The sequence below is a fragment of the Solanum tuberosum genome, unplaced genomic scaffold (assembly GCF_000226075.1).
Source record: "Solanum tuberosum cultivar DM 1-3 516 R44 unplaced genomic scaffold, SolTub_3.0 scf00803, whole genome shotgun sequence".
Lineage (NCBI taxonomy): Eukaryota > Viridiplantae > Streptophyta > Magnoliopsida > Solanales > Solanaceae > Solanum > Solanum tuberosum.
Genome location: NW_006239715.1, coordinates 45,821 through 67,658, shown reverse-complemented (window position 1 = coordinate 67,658; position 21,838 = coordinate 45,821). Strand labels below are relative to the sequence as shown.

The window sequence follows — 21,838 nt, the reverse complement described above, 5'->3', positions numbered from 1 at the left end:
TTTTTGAGGCATTTTTCATTTTTCAAATTAACTTAATTGTTCAGTTTTCAAGACTACTTTTAGAGTGTTCTTCAAATTTTACCCTTCATTTGGATTTTCAATGTGATGACTTCAATAAATTTGACAATAATTAATAAGGGTAAAAATGGAAAACTATATTCAATTTATGTCTTAATCTATTTTTCTTAAAGGGTGTGAAACACCTCAAAAATTCAATTAATATGAAATGGAGGGAGTATCAAATAGTAGAATGCATAAACTCATAATCTGTAACTATTTTATTATTTAATATGTGATTATAAAAATGATTGTCAAAAACCTTATTTAACAATATATTTAACATGCTCAGTTTTATACTAAAGTAGCTAAAAACATATTACTCTTTTACTCGATTTAAGTGTCACATTTGACGTGATATAATTATTATTTTTTACGTAAATATTAATTATTTCATTAAATAAAAATTTATTAAAAATTAAATATGAAATAATAAATTTGTCAAAAGTAGGAAAAAATCACAATGTGGGACCAATTATTTTCGAAGTATTTTCAAGCCGTGCATGGTCGCCACGTGTGATGGGACAGCATAACGCGTTTCCTAGTACGAAAAGGAGAAAAAAAATCTCGCCTACAACATATTCAAATGCAAATCCATTATAATGTTATTTTAGTTATGCTTACAAGAAAATAAAAGTATATGAAATATGTTGTAAAAGTATAATTTTGGATAAACTATTTGTTTTTTTTTTAATTTCAAAAACTAACTTGCACCCATATTTACATTAACTCAATGAATATATGATATAAATTATTACTAGATTATTTTATTTTTTTCAATTTATATGTCATAATTTAAAAAATTGAGAATCAACCAATTTTTTTATTAGAGTTTTTTTTATATGTCTTTTAAATATTTAAATTATTAATTATTGCTAATATTTTATTTTTATGTAATTTTCAAAGATACAAAAATTTATATTTGAATTTATGATTAATGTTTAAAGGTGGGATATTAAATTGATAATGTGACACATAAATTAGGACAAAAATGAGGAATTTGGATGGAGGTAAAATAGGAAGGATTTTTACTAAAAAAGGAAAGATAACGAAACAATAATAGAAAGGAAAAGAGAACTTCCAAAGAAATATTTTGTTTTTATAGGTATGAATTAAACTTAAATTGAAATTCTAATAAATTTTAAAATTTGAATTTATGCTATTTTAATTCGGTTAAATTTTGATGTCTACCTATGCGGCATAAAGTCATTAGGATAACTCCCCAATAACTCATAAATTTTAATTTATTCCCACCAATTTCACAATAATATCTATGTTTGTATCTCATCAATCTCAATTGTTTCATATGTTGCTCGCACAATCGTTGATTGTGCACACATGTTAAAAGGGTTTTTAATCTTGCACATTTAGTCATGATCTGTATAAAAAATTTGTTGTTCATGTATCGTATCGATATATATTTGATTCATATTTCATATCGGTGTGGTCCCTGATTCATAAGTCATAATGGGGTGATACTCAATTCATAATTTATACCTACGTGGTACACATACATCGTGTGATCGTCTATAAGCTTACTTCGGACTCGAGTCACTCATCATTATAATAGAATATATATTCTTATCATCTCAACATATCTCAATATGCTCTCTGCTTAGTTATCTTTCATAACAACACATCAAACACAATATAAATCATAATTGCATATCATACCATAAGTCATAAAAGACAGTTTTCGATAATTCACAATTTATTATTAATACAAGTATCATCATTCCTACAAATATCAATCATAGGCTATGTCCAAAGATCAATATTTGTTTACTTCATATAATTCTTCTTGTGGTTCACCCAATCAACACGTTATTACTATCAAACAACTATTCATCCCCCACAATAATTATCAATAAATTAAATCAATTTTATTAGGAACACAACATACACAAAGTAAATACAATGACTACCAATTCTATTTCACTTCTACCCTTGCTACAATGATTTTCAGATTTTCTTAAGAATTGACCCTTTTTATTTTTAGCGTTAGTAGAGTGAAAGTTTTGTATTTTTTTTAATAGAAAACATTATTATATAATTTAATAAAATAAATCATAATTATGTGATCATTTATAAAATTTATCCATAAAAATTGTAATTCTAATTTAAGATTCAAAATTATAATTTTACCTCCACTTCTACGGTTCCATATCTGTTTACACAGAGACTCAATTGTACCAAGAACAAATAAATTTAAAAAAAATGTTGAATAAGGATTTACATATTTACATATAAACTTTATCGATACTTGTACTAGAAAAAGCATGTTAATTATTATTATTTTAATAATTGTGGATTAATCTTAGTTTATGGGAACAATATTGACGAGTGACATCAGAAAGGTCATTTTGATCATATTAATTAAAGTGGTAACCATTCGTGTATATACTTTACTTTGGTCAAACACCTCTTAATCTACGGAAAGAATGTTTTCTTTTTTACTAATTTGTTCAACAATATCTCTTATGTGTCTCTTTTCAAAGATTATTCTAATTGGATTTCTTTTCCGCACGCTATTTAATATTTGCATTAAAATTCTTCTAATTTTGAATTTATACCGGGAAGGGTCATATTGGGAGATAGAATGATCTCTGGTAAAGATAACTTCGTATTTAATAAGACAAATTTAAAATCTTTAATCAGAAAATTATGAAAAAGGACTTACCACATTATCATTAATTTTTATTAATTGATTAATGAATTCAATTACTATCTACTAGATTAAATAATGTATAGAATTAGTTAAATAATTCAAGTAGAAAAAGTATATATCATCTCATTTGTGCATGACATTGTTTCTTGTTGGATCAAGGCAATCAAGATATATATGAGCCTTTTCTTAAACTAATCTTTTTTTATTTACTTATCAAGGCAATCAAGATATTTTATTTATTTATTTATCAAATATTGTATTTTTTTCTTGATATATTAGAAATAATAAATATCTATTTTTTAAATAGTGAATAATAGTAAATATGTAAAAGTGAACGGGTTATATTATCTTTTACAAAAATAAAAATCCAAATATGAACATATATATATATATCACGTATTGCAATATTGAGGAGATTTCATTCATTCATTGTACTTGACCACAAACATCAAATAAATGCTCAAGAATAAAGGAGAGAGAAATTGTGTGCTATCAAATTCAAATCCCAAAAATCTTTTGGTCGTTTCATCATTTTGACTAGAGATACAAAATGGTATTAACTATAGTTTTTCATAATTAATTAATCAATAGGTCAAACATATATGTACCTATTTTAAATGGTCAAATGGTCAAAACAAGAGAAAGATTCGCCTAAGCCGTGTTGGGTTATGAAGGTCAATAGGACGTCATGCGGAAATTTATAATTGCAAATCATATGATTGACAAATAAAAACATACTAAAGATATAATATTATTATAGTTTGGTCAATCAACCTACATATTGAAAACTAATACTAAAAAACATATAAATATGTTTAGGAGAAAATCTCCCCATAAACAAAAAATTTTATTGACTACATTGTGGATGTTCTTGTTGTTCTTAATAGGAGAAGTGGGGTCTTCAATTTATAAATCTCCTAACTTTTCCTTTAAGGAAATAATAACCAAATATGGAGGAAAATTATATTTTTCTTTCAGGAAAAGTTAAAAACATTTATAGTAATGTTTTGTCTTTCTCTATCTTGACAATGTCTGTCCTTTGGGGCTGCACCTTTTTTGCTCATACATGGGCCTTGACAAAACTTTCTTCAAGCATGTTAAGAGAATTAATAAATTTTCTAGGAAACAGGAAATTCCATATTAAGGCTCTACCCGATAAAGTTTCCCTAAACTTCATCACCATAACAAACTTCTCTTACTCTTTGGTCAAATCATTGTTGTTGACAATCGTTGTGAAAAAAATGCAATTTAGGGATTGTGTTCCCATTATAGTTCGATATGTCTGTTATCTTGAACCTTTTTTAAATGGGCTTAACTACCACATTGGATCTGTAAGGCATCCTCACGTAACTCTTAGAGCTAGGTTCCTCTGTAACCAGCGATGCTTCCTATATATGGCTCATTCAGGTGTTTAGCTCTGAGTAGTTGGTTTTTATTTCTTTCCTTAGAAATTCTATAACTAAAGTGAGGGTTTTTGCAACTTTCAAGTAGATTCCAACATCATTGGTTGTATGCTGCGTGAACTGATTGTCAACCTCCAACAAATCCTAATTCCATAAGGCACTCAATTGTTTCCTTCCAAAGTGTTGGAGATCATATGATCCACGATACCCATCAAGAGTGCAAAAACTTACAAAACATATTCCATCATTTTGAAAGGAGCGGATCACATAGGCCTCAGGAATATATGACAACAAATCAGTCGATCTAGCCCTCTTCTTACGATCCTATCGTTTCTACTTCAGCGGAATATTCTGATTCGACTTTAGTTGCTTCGTCTGTATCTTCACATTATTCAAATGAACCTGAAGCGGTCCCTTCATTTGTGTTTGTTGTAGCTCGCCCTTACTTAGCTTCCTTCCTTGAGCTAACCTTCTCTACCACGTTTCTATATGCCATTAGGAGAAGTCAGTCTGCGCAATCCTAGCCCTGATCATGGACATCATCGAGGTTCTTGAAAATGCAACTTTTCCCGCTTTGTACCAACTTTATGATACCCTTGCAGACAATCCTAGAGAAGTACTTAAGCATGAGGTTGATCAAGTGATTTTGACGGCCAAAACCTAAAGACAGACCATAGTCTTCCAGAATCTGGGACCAAGTTATCTTTCATATATATTGAAGGTCCATAGAAAAAAGTGATACTTGAGTTAATTAAAGGATCTTCAAATCCTATGGAAAAGGAGTAGGTGTAAGCGAATAAATGATGCTTTCAAAATCTTTAAAGGTGCACACTTGATATTTTTCTTTTATGCAGTTGCAGTCTTTTTAATTGATGAGGAAACGCACTCCCATTCACGTTGTCTTTCATTTCGGCTTGTGGCAGTATTATGAAATCGTCTTTGTCTAGCGAAAATTAGTGACAATGAAGGAATATATACGCCAATAAATGATATGAGGCAAAGACAAAAGTCAGTAAGGTGGACCAAAAATTATAAGTGTTATTGAACAAAACGTAGGAGAAGAGAGAAGGATGGGTACAAGATCACAAAAATCTGAAAGACCAAAAAGGACGAAAGACAACTAAAAGAATAAAAGTTTGAAGAAGTTGAGTGGAGATTCAAGTCTTTTGAGTAAGTCTGTCACAAATGAGGGTGGAAGACTTAGATAGCTTAGGTTATGACACGACTTTTTAAAAAGTGATGACTAATGGACACATGTCTTAGGCATTTAATGTGAAGAGATGCAAGATTTTTAAAGATACGGGTGTCTTTCCAATATTCCACCATGATACTTGAGATTATCCTCATGCTTCTTAACTATGACAAACATCACATTTAAGAAGTGGAATGACTATTTGTATTGGGTAAAACTTGACTTCAACACATGGAAACACGAAAAAGGTACATGTACATCCTTCAAGGTAGTAAGGAATTGAAAATGACCATCATTCAAGGGAATGTTCTTGGAACAAAAAAGGAAATGTGTCTAGGAAGAGTTGGATTTGGGACAGTTCTTCAATGACGTGGATAGATTGATAAGGGAATAAAGAGGTAAAAAAGGCAGGTGAAAAGACGAGTCTATACAATCATTAGAGTGTGTCAGTAATTATAGCTAATACCACTAATAAATTCATTACGTGTGCCCATCAGTCCTAGTACTTTAGGGCTCGAGAGGAGCACTTTTACTGGCTAACGTCGCCTGACCTTTGTAACACATAAATAGATCACCCCATTCCTTCTTGTAATTCATTTAGATTCCAGACCGATACAATACTATTACTTTCTTCTTGATTTTCTAAGCCTTCTCTTTGTTTTCTCGTATCCTAAAGTTGTAAGATTCGTTGTGTCGAGTTTATCTTAGGAAATACAAAGAATATTCTCATACACTTGATTAATTTGTAAGATTCTCCAACTTTATACTTTGCTTTATTTCTTGTTATTTACTTTATACTCATATGAGCAATATATTAATTGTCTATCAACCTAATTACCAAGCTAAATTGATCACATGCTCTTGAACTTTTATAAATTTAATTGTACCATTTTTCTGATAAACAATTTGACACCCACGGTATGAATAGGGCAATTGTTATTGAATATTATTGTTTGGGAAACGACGGCCACAATCGATTTCTGACAATTTGAATTTTATTATATCAAAGGAAGGACCCGCTTCGGTCTTACAATCTTGACCACATTTGTTGCTTGCTTCAGCAACACTCTTGACTTAGCACTCACTCTTGTTTTCTCTCTTACTTTCTTTCTTGCTTTCTTACTTTGTTTCTTGCTTGGTTGGTTACAACTCAAATAAACCACCTCTATTTATAGGTGGTGATGGAAGAATCTCGCTAAGGGTTTTGCTACTATATTATAGAATGTTCTTCAAACTACCTATTTCTAGAACTACCTTTTCTAGAACATCTCTAGACTTTTCTCTCTAGAATTCTCATTCTAGAGATCTTTCTTTATTTCTTTATTACTCTTGAATATTCTAGATTTTTCTTTGAAATGTCTTGAATATTAATTAAGTTGTTGGTGATGATTTCTTAACACTCCCCCTCAGCATCAACTTTATTTTCTTTTTCAATCATTCCAAACGCTTCTCAAAATCTTATAAACTTCATTTTGTCGAGGGCGCTCTTTGTGAATATGTCTACTACTTGCTCTTCTGTCTTGATTTTCTTTATTTCAATTTCACCTTGAAGAACTTTTTCTTGAAGAAAATGATGATTTACTTCCACATGCTTCATCCGAGCTGACAAGTTGTCACAATATAGTGGTACGATATCTTTTGATGGTTGATGCAAGTCTTTTATGAGTTGCTTTAGCCATGTGCTCTTTTGTGCTGCCATCGTTCCTTCTCGATATTCTGCTTCCGTAGTTGAAAGTGAAACAGTTGGTTGTCTTTTGTTACACCATGATACTGCGGTTGATCCAAGATTGAAAACATATCCAGTGGTTGATCTTTGAGTATCATGGTCACCAGCATAATTCGCATCAAAATATCCTATTATCTTGCAAGAAGCTCCTTTCATATAGAATAGTCCATAGTCAATAGTTCCTTTCACATACCTTAATACCTTTCTGATTGCTTCCAAATGAGGCTTCTTTGGTTTCTGCATAAATATAGTAACTACTCCAACTGCGAAGGCAATATCTGGTCTGGTCAATATTAAATAGATAAGACTACTGACAAGTTGACGATACATTGTCTCTTCCTCCAAGTCTTGCCTTCATGGGAATATAGTTTTAAGTTAGGCTCCATCGGTGTAGAAGATGTCTTGCAACCCATCATTCCATATTTTTGGAGTAGATCTCTCGCGTACTTTTGTTGTCCAAGGAATAATCCATCCTTTGTATTTTCAACCTCAAGACCAAGAAAGTGTTTTAGTTCACTCAATTCCTTCATTTGAAATCGCACCATCAAATTTCTTTTACTTTGATGGATCTCATCAAAGTCGTCATGTGATGATTAGATCATCTACATAAACTAATATGATAGCTAACCTTCCTTCATGAGCTTTTACGAATAAGCTTGAATCTGCTGGTGCTACTTGATAGCCACTTTGGATCAAGAACTCGGCAATTTTTTTGTACCATGCCGGAGGGGCTTGCTTCAACCCATACAAAGCTTTCTTCAATTTGCACACATAATCATGATGGACTCTATTCACAAAACCTTGTGGCTGATCCATGAATATTTCGCGATCCAATTCTCCATGAAGAAAAACATTATTTACATCCATCTGCCACAGTGTTCAAGACTTACTAGCTGCCAAAGCTAGTAACACACGAACATTAGTAATTTTTGTTCGGGACTAAATGTCTCGTCATAGTCAAGACCATACTCTTGTGAGAATCCCCGGGCCACTAGTCGTACGTTGTACCGCTCGATAGATCCATCAGGACGTGTTTTCAGCTTATATACCCACTTATATGATATGGGTTTAACATCCATAGGTTTAGCCACTAACTCCCAAGTTTGGTTTAGCTTTAAGGCTGCAATCTACTCTTCTATTGCCTTTTTCCATTCACTACTCTTCGAAGCTTCTTAGAAGGTGGTAGGTTCCTTGACCTTGTCAACCTCAGCCAGTGCCGCATTTATATACTTACTATTTTGGCGTTTCACTTGTGTGGATCTTCGTAGTTGAGGAGTTTCTTGTACTCTTTCTTGCAACTCTTCTGGAGTTTCATGAATTCCAGTTTTCCACTTGCTCTTATTTTCTCCGCTTGAAGATATCTCTTCTGTATGTGATTTAAGTTTTCCAGTTCTATTGAATCTGGTAATGTGGCTTCTTCAGACCACCATGATGATGCTTCATCAAATACCACATTTCTTGACACATATGTTCAATTTGTGGTAGGGTCATAACATTTCCATCATTTTCTTTGTTTGTCGTATCCAACAAAGATGCAACGAACAACTTTCTTATCAAACTTGCTGCAAAGATGATCTGGTACAAACACATAGCAGACACAACCAAAAACTCGAAAGTGGCTTACGGTAGAAATCATCTTTTTAAGTTTATCAAATAGTGAGATGAATCTCAATCTTTTCTGCGGCAGCGTGTTGATGATGTGGACAACAATCTTCATGCATTCTGCCCAAAACCTTGTTGGTACATTCATACTATGCAGCATACTTCTGCATATCTCTGCCAAATGTCTATTTTTTCTTTCAGCCACTCCATTTTGTTGTAGCGTATTTGGGCAAGTTAACTGTCGTCTTATCAACTTCTTTTTAAGATAATCATTGAACTCTCGTGACGTGTATTCTCCCCCATTGTCCGTACGTAGATATTTGATTTTTCTTCCAATATCATTCTCTACAGTATATTGGAACTCTTTAAACTTCTCAAATCTTCAGATTTCTCTTTTAAGAAGTAAATCCATACGTACCTTGAGAAGTCATAAATAAATGTTACCATGTAACGATAACCGTTGATGGAGGACTGCTTCACTAGTCCAAACACGTCTGAGTGTACCAGCTTAAATGGCTCCTTCACTTGATACTTTAATTCTCCAAAGGGAAGTTGATGTGCTTTCCCATATTGACATCCAACACATATAGTGTCTCCTCTAATCTCAAGCTTGGGAAGACCTTTTAATTTTGATTGTTGCATCATGATTTTTAGTTTGCTATAGCTCACGTGCACGCATGTCATAGATCAACTGTTTCATTACTCCGCATTTTCTCAACATAAGTTGTCTCCGCTGACATGACGTAGATTGATTCTAATATTCTCCCTTCCATGATTGGTGTACTTGTAACTTCTAAGTGTTGATATACTTTTACATCATTTGGTCCAAACAAGACATAGTTTCCAGAATCTGTTAGTTGCGATACGAATAATAAGTTTTTCTTCATACCTGGAACGTGGTAGACATTTTGAAGTTCCACTTGTCTTGAGCTGTGATGAGGCACGAATCGTCTTGCCAATATGAGTTATGGCATTTTTGAATTATTTCCAGTCACCACTACTTGACCACCTTTATATTCACTCATGTTAATGAGCTTTTTCTCATCACCAGTCATATGATTGGAACATCATGAATCAATGATCCAATCATGTTCATAATCGACCAATTTCTCATTCACATTTGCAAGTGCTATCTCCTCTTCTTTGTTAAAATGACAGGTGGTAGACTCCTCTTGTTGATTAGTTTCTTCAACTGCATAAGAGGTCTCGAAATCCCAAACTTCTTCTTCATCTTTCTGATTATGAAAAGAAGTAGCTACATTACCTTCAGCTTTCTTGTACCAGCAATCTCTGGCGTAGTGTCCTTTCTTTCCACAATTGTAGCACTTCTCCATCTGTCGATTATTAAAGCCTTTCGCCTGCTTGTTTTGTCGTTGACTTTTTTGATGTTGATTCTTTTGGTCTCCCCCTGGCCGTGAGCTTTTCTCCGCTTCTCTTTTTTGATAGTCTTGCCTTTTGCTGAAGAGCGCCTTATCTTCGTCTTCTATAGTGAAACTTGATAATGGCTTCTCCAAATCTTCTTCATTTGCTAACAGATTTTCCAACTCAGATAAAGTTGGTTCTGTGACCCATCCCTGTATGGCTGTAATTATGCCTTTGAACTCCTACCTAAGACCATGAACAATGATTCTCCTCATTCTTGTCTCTGTGATAACACTCTCTGGATCTAACTTTGATATTTCATCACATAAAGATTTTACCTTTGAGAAGTATTGACTGATCATCATATTCCGTTGAGAGATTGACAAAAGCTCATTTTCAAGCCTTTGTAATTTTGCATCATTCTTTTTTGTAAAAATCATTGCCAAGGTGTCCCAAGCTTCTTTGGGTGTCTTGACATTCTTAATGCGTTGTAGGAACTCATCATCGATGCTTACAGTGAGAGCATACATGACCTTTCTAGCTTTGACCTTCCACTTTTTTGTTGCTTCAGCATCTGTTGGTGGTGTGGTGTCTAATCCACCGATGATATCCCATAATTCCTGGCCGAGAAAATAATATTGCATTCTCGTGCTCTATGATCCGTAGTTGCTTGCGTTGAGCTTCTCAACGCTATTGAGAGTGCTAGCAAAATCCACCATTGATTAGTGCCTTGCGATTTGTAGCCTTTGACAGTAGCTTGTAGAATCTTCTTTGATTTACTAACTCGCTCTTATCCACCAGGCTCTGATACCACTTGTTGAATACTCCCTCCGTCCCATTTTATGTGGCAACATTTGACCGGGCACGGAGTTTAAGAAATAAATGAAGACTTTGAAATGTTTACCAAATTGCCCCTTCAAAAAATAGTCATATTAACAAGTAGACTCACTTTTCTCTCTTCTCATAAATGTATTGGAGTAATATCTTTAAGATTAAGTGAGACCAACAAGGGTAAAAGAGGAATTGTACCTTTAAATACTTACCATATAAGGAAATGTGACATTCTTTTTGGGACTGAGCAAAAAGGAAATGGTGCCACATAAAATGGGACGGAGAGATTATTATTGTTTGGGAGACGACGGGCATAATCAATTTTTGACAATTTGAATTTTATTATATCAAAGTAAGGACCCACTTCGGTCTTACAATCTTGATCACACTTGTTGCTTGCTTCAGCAACACTCTTGACTTAACACTCACTTTTGTTTTCTCTCTTACTTTCTTTGTTGCTTTCTTACTTTGTTTCTTGCTTGGTTGGTTACAACTCAAATGAACCACCTCTATTTATAGGTGGTGATGAAAGAATCTAGCTAAGAGTTTTGCTACTATATTCTAGAATGTTCTTCAAACTACCTATTTCTAGAACTATCTTTTCTAGAACATCTCTAGACTTTTCTCTCTAGAATACTATGAGTATTCTAGAGATCTTCCTTTATTTTTTTATAACTCTTGAATATTCTAGATTCTTCTTTGAAATGTCTTGAATATTAATTAAGTTGGTGATGATTTTTTAACAATTGTGTGTTGGTATAACTTATCTAATCTTCTTTCTCTCTTTAGTTTGAATATTTACATTTTGCAAGATAACTCATGGTAGACAATGGTGACCAAACTAACGCCAATAAGATTAACAACAATCCACTCATCATGTGGCTTATGCTTATTGTTTTTGGTATATATTTTAGAACTCGAATGGAGAATTCTTATTGGTTGAGATCTCATCGTCTTTGTAACACATAAATAGTTCACCCCACTCACTCTCGTAATTCATTCATATTTCAGAACAATACAATAATATTACTTTGGCTAAACTCATCAGTAGCCTCCTAAAGTGGGCACAAAATTTCACTTAGACACCTCAACTAGCTAATGCACATTTTAGACACCTCATGTAGGATTTCACTGTGTCATTTTGATACCTTTCACTAACATGACATGGTAAGTGTAATGCACCCAAAATCTGCGCGTGAAGGGGATCTTTTTCAGGCCAAAAAAATTATATTTAAAAGGCCAAAACTATTCTTCTTCCTCATTCTCTCCTCCACCACACACCATCCATTCACCACCGCTGCCACCATCGCTATTAATACAATCGAATCAGTTTTTTAATTTTTTCAGTTTCGAAAATCACCACAACCATCGTCATCTTCTCATTCTTATTCTTTAGATCCAACATTTACAACTTTTATTGCAATCTTTCAAGTTCAGTGCTACACACCATTGTACATCTATTACACCGATCAAGTTCATATATGCAGATATTCATTCTAAACGGGAGGGACTACAACGTACAAATAATACATAGCATTCGTATCTGTGCTCCTTTTATAGTTTTATTCTTTTTGGAGGCATTGTAATAGTAGATACACAATAAAAAAGCATGAAATTGATAACATACAAATTAAATCTAAAAAAAAAAGATATGAATTTAATAAAAACCCCAAAAAGAAAAAAAAGTAAAAGAAGAAATTAGGGGTAAAGAGGAGGCGCCGGAAAAGTTTGGAAGAATGAGGAAGAAGGGGTGGGATAGTTTGGTGGGGTTTTAGAAAATAAATGCTTTTATTTATTATTTTTGCAAAATTAACTTTTCCTTATAATGTATTTTTAAAGTATTATTTTGTACTTAAATATCACGTGTCGTTCCTTAATTAGCCATTATATTATATTATTTGCGAGTGTGTTACACGCACAGTGTAATTTTAGCAAATTGTCAAAAAAGTGTCAAAATGACACAACAGGATCCTACATGAGGTGTCTAAAATGAACATCGTTCAGTTGAGGTGTTTAAGTAAAACTTCGTGCTAACTTTAGGGGGCCACCAATGGATTTGGCCTATTACTTTCTCTCTGATTTTCTATTTTTTTCTCATTGTGTTCTAAGCTTCATTGTTTCGAGTTTATTTCCAAAAATGCAATGACCATTCTCATACACTCAGTCCTGTGATCTAAGAGAATTTGGAATCTTTGCTTTGCTTTTATTTCGTGTTATTTATTTTACACTCATATCCTTAATTCTTGTAATATTAAAACTGTTAATCAATGAACTAAATCGATGACACGAGTTCTTGACCTCTTATAAATTTAACTGTATTATTTTTACGATAAATAACTATATTAACCTTTAAATATAATAATTTTAGTAGTTTGGGAAATGACTATAGCTTCCGTTAAGGGTAAAATAGGTATATAAAATGATAATTTATCTCTTGATTTTTTAAATTGAACAAATAATCATGAGAAACTATATTTAGTATAATGGACATAGATGAAAAGAGTAATAGATAAAAATATTTAATCTTTCACAAAAGTGATAATAATAAACTAGATGATACTCTTTTTTTTTTCAATTTTAACTGACATTTTTTTTTTGGTAGAGAAAAAATAATATCATTTTATATTTAATAACAATTGAATTTTAGACTTTCTATTGTATTTTTAATGAGATGATATTTATAGGTATAAAAATATTTGTGACTTATTTTAGAATAAAATTTTCAAAAATAAAATAAAATCTTTCATTCTTAAATTTTGTGTTCAATTAGATTGAGAATTGGAACTGACTTAAGTGTCACGGATTATTGAGGATAATACATCTAATTAAAAAAAATGACATTTTAAATAATTAACTTATCTACGTAATAGATACTTGAAAACACGCATAAAAGCAATATCAATTCTTTTGTTAGACTGTCTTATAGGAGCACTTTATTATTTATTTAGATGCTCAATCAAAACGATTCTTTTTTTACTACTGTAGTAAGTTAACAAACTATAAATGTATTCAACGTAGTAAAATACATTGATAGTGCATTAGACTGTAAATATATATTATTAAATCCATTTTAGAATTATATATTATTTTATTTGTCCCAATTTATGTAGTATTATTTGAATTTCGAGAGTCAAACATTTTAATTTTGAATATAAATTCGGATATAAAATCTTTGAGTTTCTTCAAATAAAATTTACATATTTAAAAACTACGTAAAAAGTATTATAAATCAATATAGTTAAATAATTCCAGATATTTAAAAACATATAAAAAAATTATAATAAAAAAATTTATTTGAATCTCAAAATTCAAACAAAAAAAATCACATAAATTGAGACGGAAACTCGAAAATTCAAAAAGACCTGATGCCGACGGCTCCGACACCCCATACACGGTTCACGCTGTGCCACATTAACGCGTATATTATGTACAACAATACAAAAAGCATATAATAGTCAAGTATTTTTCTACGTTCTTTCTCTATTTATTTTTTCTTTGGCACAAACTAAATTAATATTACAACAGAGACTAAGCCAAATATTTAATATTGAAGTCAAAAATTTCGTTAAAGGTATCTAAGATTTTATTTATATATATGAAAAATGATTTTTAACTTGTATATTTCTTACAATTTTTATATACAACATATAATTTTTCGACGAATGATGTGTACTTGGCCACAGTGGCGGAGTCACCTTATAGTCAGGGGGTTCAGCCGAACCTCTTCGGCGAAAAATTATATTATTATTTATACATGGTTAAAATAATTTTTTGAGTATATAAAAATGTCGAATCCCCTTCAATTATTTCATGTGTCTTGTTTCAGATTTTAAACCCCTTATTAAAAATTCTAATTCCGCCACTGATCATGAAATATATATGGCTACGCCCCTACAAATATTAGTTATAATAATAATGATAATAATAGAGAAAATATTTGGAAACCTTGTGAAACAAGCATCTTAGCTAATACGTACAACTTGTTTTGTCACATAAAACCAAATAATTAAGCCTCCAAAGGTGTTCTGTTTTTTTTTGTTTCGACAGCGTGATGTCATTTTATCGCAATATGAACAAATGTGGATGTCAATTCTAATATTATTATAATTCAAACTTTTTAAAGATTATTATTACTAGTAATATTTTGGAGAGAGAAAAAAAGAAAGAGATGTGGGCTTACGCGTAGAGAGATTAGATGAGACGTTGTTTTTGTTTGAAGGATAACAAATACATCCCTCCGTTTCTTTTGAGTTGTCATGTTTCGCTTTTCGAAAATTAGTTTGACTAACAAAATTACATTAATTTGATAATTTTATAAATGAAAATTCAAACATTTAAAAATTATATAAATAAATACTATAAATTAGTATATTTTTTTTCCATATCAATGTAATGAAAAATATATATATCATAAAATATTAGTCAAAATTCATATCGTTTGACTCTAAAATAGAAATCTTTGACAAGTAAGAAGAAGGACAAAGGGAGTACCTACTTCTTTGTTCTATTTTTACTTTTTCAATATTGACTTTACATAATCTTAAAAAATATAAAATGATAATTTTATTATATTACTTTTGAATATAATAAATTCAGTATTTTAAAAATATATATTCTAAAAATAAATATGGTTAATAATAAGTGTTAATATGAAATTGAGTGATAAATTATTTTTTAATTTTTAAAACTAAATAAATAAAAGAAGATATATGTGTTTAATATAACGGACAATTAAAAATGGATAGAAAATAAAAGAGAATGAATTGGAAAAAGGAAGATTTGATTCACATTTCCCCCTTTTTCTTTTTAAATTCTTGTGATGGAAGAGGAACTCAAAATACACAAGGCTCACTTTTGACACATAAGACCATAGAAATATATTCATTCTTTTTCTTTGACAAATTAAATTCACACCTTATTTTCACACATAGGACCATATACAAAACCCCTTATTCAATTTCTTTTTCTACATATAAAACCTTTCTTCTTCTCTCTCCCCAAATCTTTTTCCTCTCCATTTTCTTAACAAAAACCATCTCTCAAAACTTCAACTTCAACCAAAGTCCAAACACACATAAACATACTTTTTTATAAAACAATAACAATAAAAATAATAAATCTAGGGTTATAATTATTATATGGATCCTCATCTTCATCACCATCAACATCAACATCATCTTCAACAACAACAACAACAACAACATCAATTTAGTCATCAAAGTGTGAATATCGATACAACAAGTGGAGGTGTTAATATTGGTACATATATATATATTTTTTCTTGTCTTTTGAGGTTTGCTTTGTTAGCTATCGCATGACACCTTATTATTTTCAGGAGGCGGAGGGGATAGATTCCCTCAATGGAGTATTCAAGAAACAAGAGATTTCTTGATGATTCGAGCGGAGTTGGATCAAACTTTCATGGAAACAAAAAGGAATAAGCTTCTATGGGAAGTCATAGCAACAAAGATGAAAGAAAAAGGTTATAATCGTAGCCCGGAACAGTGTAAATGCAAATGGAAAAATCTTGTTACACGCTATAAGGTACATATAATACATGTTTTAATTTTATACTATATAGTTTTAATAATATTCTTGAATAAACAAAACTTATTAAAAAGCAAATGAAAAAAGAATAGACTTGTTCCTTCTAGCTTTTATCAAGTTTCTTTCCTAGAAAGTCACTTGCTAGAAGGACCAGATGCACCTTATATTCAACTATATACAAAACTAAATATCTATGTAAAAAATACTTAAGTTTCAACAAAAGTTAAATTCTAGAATGTCTCTACTATCTATACAAAACTTAATACAAAAAATACTTGAGTTTCAACAAACATTAAATTATGAATCCATAATTTTTTTATAAAAGCAATATTTTGAGACTAAAATATCAAAGATTGAACTATTCAAGTTTAAATTCTAGAACCGTCTCTACAAGCTAAGTATCTTGACCTTGATGTTGTTAAGTTTGTTAGTAGAATTAAGTAGTTATGTTTTCTTTATGCATTTCAATTATACTCATTTTTTTTTAATAGGGATGTGAGACACTTGAACCTGAAGCTCTAAGACAACAATTTCCATTTTACAATGAGTTGCAAGCAATTTTTGCAGCTAGGATGCAAAGAATGTTATGGATAGAGGCAGAAGGTGGCGGTGGAGGAGGAGGAGGAGCTAGCGGGTCGAAAAAGAAGTCTATTTCTTCTGATGAAGAGGAAGAAAATGATGATAGTGATGGAGAAAAAGTTGGCAAGAAGAAAAGAAAGGTTAAGGGAAATATGATTGTTGGTAGTTCAAGTGGTGGTAATAATAATAATTTAGTGAGTAGTTTAAAGGAGATTTTGGATGATTTCATGAAGCAACAAATGGTAATGGAAATGCAATGGTTAAAAGCTTATGAAGCAAAAGAAGAAGAGAGGAGAATAAAGGAGATGGAATGGAGACAAACAATGGAGGCTTTAGAAAATGAGAGGCTAATGATGGAAACAAGATGGAGAGAAAGGGAAGAACAAAGAAGGATGAGAGAAGAAGCTAGAGCTGAGAAGAGGGATGCACTTATCACAACTCTTTTGAACAAGCTTAGAAGAGAAGATCACAACATGTAGGGGTGTACGTATCATCAGACCTTTCTAAAACAGTCATCATCTATAACAGTATTTCATTATAACAATCAAGTTTTTTTCATATCGTTATGTTATGAGTATTATCATATGTTCTCAATACTGTTATAGAGAGGTTTGATTTATGTATTTTAGGGTATAAAGAAAGTGGAATATATATTAGCTAGCTAGGAGATTAGACTAACTCTTTTTATCATCTTGATTAAATTTTGGCTGATGATTCTCTTGGGGATATAGTTAGAAAACAAGAAGCCTTTTGATAAGAAGTTTGTCTTTGGTGCTATCTTCTTGTAGTGAAAAAAACAAACTAAGTGTTAGTTCCATGCAATTCATGTCTCTTCTTTTATTTAGTTTGTAAGTTATAAAATTTCTCACTTTCTTGATCTTTATGTGCTTTTGAGCTTTTATCTTTATCTTGCATTTCTTAGTCATTATATTATTCTAGTGTGCAAAGCAACTTAATTACTTTATTATGTTTGAACAATCTATGTGTAAAATTAATCTTATATATTATAGCAAGTTATGTATCATTTTATGAGTTTTTTTCATTTTATATTTACGTTATAAGTAATCTGGTCATGTAAATATTCGTTATACCATCAATGTATAGAATTTACATGTCTTGATGTCACATTATTTGTGCAAGGTATATATAAGGGGAATTATATATATAATTCCAATATAATGGTCTTTGTTTTTTTATGGAATATTAGAAGTTTTTTTTTTCTTACGTGGATGAATGGAACACTATGGTGTAAACTTATTTACCATGTGAAATATATAGGCATTATATATATTAGCTGGTAGAACGCGTTAATAGAAAGTCAAAGTTTGGAGTTATAAGAGGATTCTGTTACACCTTTTTCATGGTGCTAACCTGTCTTGGTGATACTTATAATGATTGTCCATCTTTTAAATTTGCCATGTTTTTGTATTATTATTGTAATTTGAAAACGAGTGCAGGGCTGAGCTAGATAGGGTCGAGGGGTTCATCTGTAGTTGATAGAAAATTACACTATTTATATAAGATTAAAATTACTATATAATATGTGAACACAGCCCACAGAGGCAGAGCTAGATATGGTCGACGTCGAAGGGTTGGCAAAAAATTACACTATTTATATATGGTTAAAATTACTATTTGTTTAATGTATATAGTAGATGTCGAACCCTTTTCAACTCTTTTGTGTGTTTATTTTTTCATATTTTAAATTTCTTTAGTGAAAATTCTGACTTCGTTAGTAGGTGTGTATGTGTATTGTAGACACTAATGGTGCACTATGAGCATTAGGTCATTAGCTACTCGATGGAGACCATTTATATTTAGGAAGCTAAGGTGGTGGTGACAAATTAAATTGATTATATATATCTAGGTAGGTCTATCCTAGCTAGTACTATGTTGTTTTTTTCTTTTCAAATCACCGCTTTGAGCTGTATAAAGATTGCAATAATGTAAAAATAAGGATTTAAAATAAATGGAATTATATTCATCAAGACTATTATTTCATATATTTCAATTTATGAGACGTTGTTTGACTTTAACCACACACAAATGGTCAAAAAGTATTGTCACCACAAATTTTAATATTTTTGACTATTTGTGTGGTTATAAATAATTAATTCATTAAGGGTTGTAAAAAAAAGTTTAGAATTAAATTATTAATAACTATAAAAAGTGATGTTTTTTTGGACTGATTAAAAATGAAATTATGTTATATAAATTATTAGGACATAGAGAGTATAATATAAAGGATTCATTGGACTTGATAAGTAATTTGGTATATGCGATTTATTTTCATTAGAAATTTTAGCATAGAACTTCAAATGAAGTCGTTTAGTTATTATTGTCAATTTTAATTTAATAATGATGCATTTATGATGAGGGGATCAAGTCTTTATTATCTTTCTATGTTTGTTGTAGAGTATGTATGAACAAATTTTAAATGACCAAGTACTTTCCTAATTCCTAAGAGCATTGATTGTGCATCTTAGTTCATTGTAGTTACCCATTTCTGCTATATATTCTTATAATACTCCTATTATTTCTTTCTTTTCAAAGAATGAAGAAATAAAAAAACAAGAAAATTGATTGTGGTGGTTCATGTATTTATTTTTGATGTCTGGTACTTATCTTGGGGTCTGATTAAATTTGAATTCGTGTTGAAAAGTGTCATATCAGGGGTTAAAGTGCTTCTTAATAAAGGTCACTCCATATTTACTTCTGATTAAGAATAAAAAAGTATTTATCACTCTGGTAAATATAGGACAATCAATTTAATATTCAATGACATAGATATTTTAATTATGTTATAAGGAAAATTGATTGTGATGCAATGCATGTGCATCTCTTTTATAGGGAAATCTCAGAGATTTAGTTATTTTTAGATAATCTTTTATTTTTCTAAGTTTTTCTTATTTATCATCCATATTAGTTATTTGTAAAGATTGAAAAAAGCCAAATACATACACAACTAATTATTTGACACCATTTTTCAATTTAGCCTTATTTCACTTTGATATTTCAACATTATTCAAAATGTGTCTAGTAAGCCATTTTTTTTTAATGTAGAAATGGGAAAGAAGGTGTTCCTCACTTTCCTTAAGCACGTGAATAAATTTAATATAATAATTTTCTTTTGTTCTCCACTTAAAATTTTCACATTTTCTCTCTTTATTGTTATCGGTACCTGATTGGAGCCTGATTAATTCAGATTCACGTCGTGTAGGGCTCATTTGGAGGGAAGCGCTCCCTATGTACTAAGATTTTTCTTACTCAAGGCTCGAATCCAAGACTTCTAATTAAAAGAAGAGCAGCTTCATCCACTGCATCACATTCTCTAGTGCTCTCTAATATTGTTCCACCATCCTTCTGCCCCTTCCTAAAGAAAACTATATATATATATATATAATCTACTATGGTTTTTAACTTATTTATTTAACTTCAAAAGAAATTATTCTGCATGTAGTTTCATTTCAAAGATAAAAAAATTCTACAAAGTAAAATCTTATATTATTTTTGCTGAATTATGCAAGTGTTATCATTGTAAAAGTATAATTTATTAGTCATCTTCAATTAGTTTATGCTAAATTGTTTATTTATATTAAATAAAAATTGTCAGTTTACTTTTTAAGCTCTCTTCATTTATTTTGTATATAAATTTTATTTAAGTTAGAACAATAGAACTTATTACTCTTTATTTTTGTTCTTTGTTGGTAAGTCGTAACGTAATAACTTTAATCTTTATCGATAATAAAAGAATTTTAAATTTGTACACTCTTTTCCCCCTCTCGCTATATGACTTCGTATCATTGTCGATATAAGCAATTTTTATAATATAAAATCATATTCACGTGTTATTATCTATTTTATATTCAATAATATAAATATCACATTTTTAAATAAAAAAATTTGCAAGTGAATGACATACATTGGATGAAAATTACCATATATTTTCCCCATGGAAAGTGTGATTCTTTAATTTTTCCTGTTTACTTTTTTTATGTACCACGTTGCTAATGTAGAAACTTCCTGATGAATGTTTGTACATATATAGATGAGGAATTTGAATTTAATATTTTGTGTTCATATGTAACAAAAGAAAAGGCCAACTTTTATAATATATAGTTTGTTTTGGTCCCAAATATAACTATACACTTGAACTAACCAATTTGATTTCTTTCTCCTTTGATGATTTTTCCTCCTAGCTAGCTACATCAAATATTAATTTGGTTTTCTAAACGTTATAATATAAAACAAATAAAGATAATATTCTAATAGTGGACGTGATTCTAAATAAAATGATATGGAGGTTGAGGATTAAAGTAACTGCATAGTATTTATCTTATTCTCCTTTTTTTTTTTTAAAATTACTATGTATTATTTCATTTGTTTTTTTTTTTTTTTTTTTTTTTTAGTCATTATTTTCTTTTTCATGCAGCTTTGATTGTACTTAGTTGAGTTGTCGATCTATCAAAGCATCATCTCTACCCACAACTGTAGGGATAAGGTCTCTATATACATATTATCCTCCTCAGATATTCTAATTTTTTTTTTTTTTTTTTTTTTTTTTTTTTTTTTTTTTAGTCATTATTTTCTTTTTCATGCAGCTTTGATTGTACTTAGTTGAGTTGTCGATCTATCAAAGCATCATCTCTACCCACAACTGTAGGGATAAGGTCTCTATATACATATTATCCTCCTCAGATCCTACTTATGAAATTATACTGAATAATATGTTATTGTTATATATATGGTAAAGATAATAATCTAGCTTGGAGTTTCATCTTCGTTCATGCATCAACAAAAATCTATATGGTGAGGGGTCAAGGAAGCTAGAAGGCCATGAATTTAATTATCGATATCTTTTGTTCAAAAAA

At 30.6% G+C, this 21,838-nt stretch overlaps 1 protein-coding gene across 1 annotated transcript; it reads left to right on the top strand.

The window, feature by feature from the left end:
* The first annotated feature begins 15,795 nt into the window (after positions 1 to 15,795).
* On the top strand, positions 15,796 to 17,850 carry LOC102591120 (trihelix transcription factor GT-3b-like). Its single transcript, XM_006367454.2, has 3 exons — positions 15,796 to 16,100; positions 16,177 to 16,385; positions 16,880 to 17,850. The coding sequence occupies exons 1-3, from the start codon at positions 15,980 to 15,982 to the stop codon at positions 17,444 to 17,446; spliced, it is 897 nt and encodes a 298-aa protein (XP_006367516.1). The 5' UTR covers positions 15,796 to 15,979; the 3' UTR covers positions 17,447 to 17,850.
* Positions 17,851 to 21,838: the final 3,988 nt, after the last annotated feature.

Coding starts and splice junctions, on each gene's coding strand:
- LOC102591120 (XM_006367454.2), top strand. CDS start 15,980: ATGGATCCTCATCTTCATCACCATCAACATCAACATCATCTTCAACAA. Junction 16,101..16,176: donor AAGTGGAGGTGTTAATATTG/GTACATATATAT, acceptor TATTATTTTCAG/GAGGCGGAGGGGATAGATTC. Junction 16,386..16,879: donor ATCTTGTTACACGCTATAAG/GTACATATAATA, acceptor TTTTTTTAATAG/GGATGTGAGACACTTGAACC.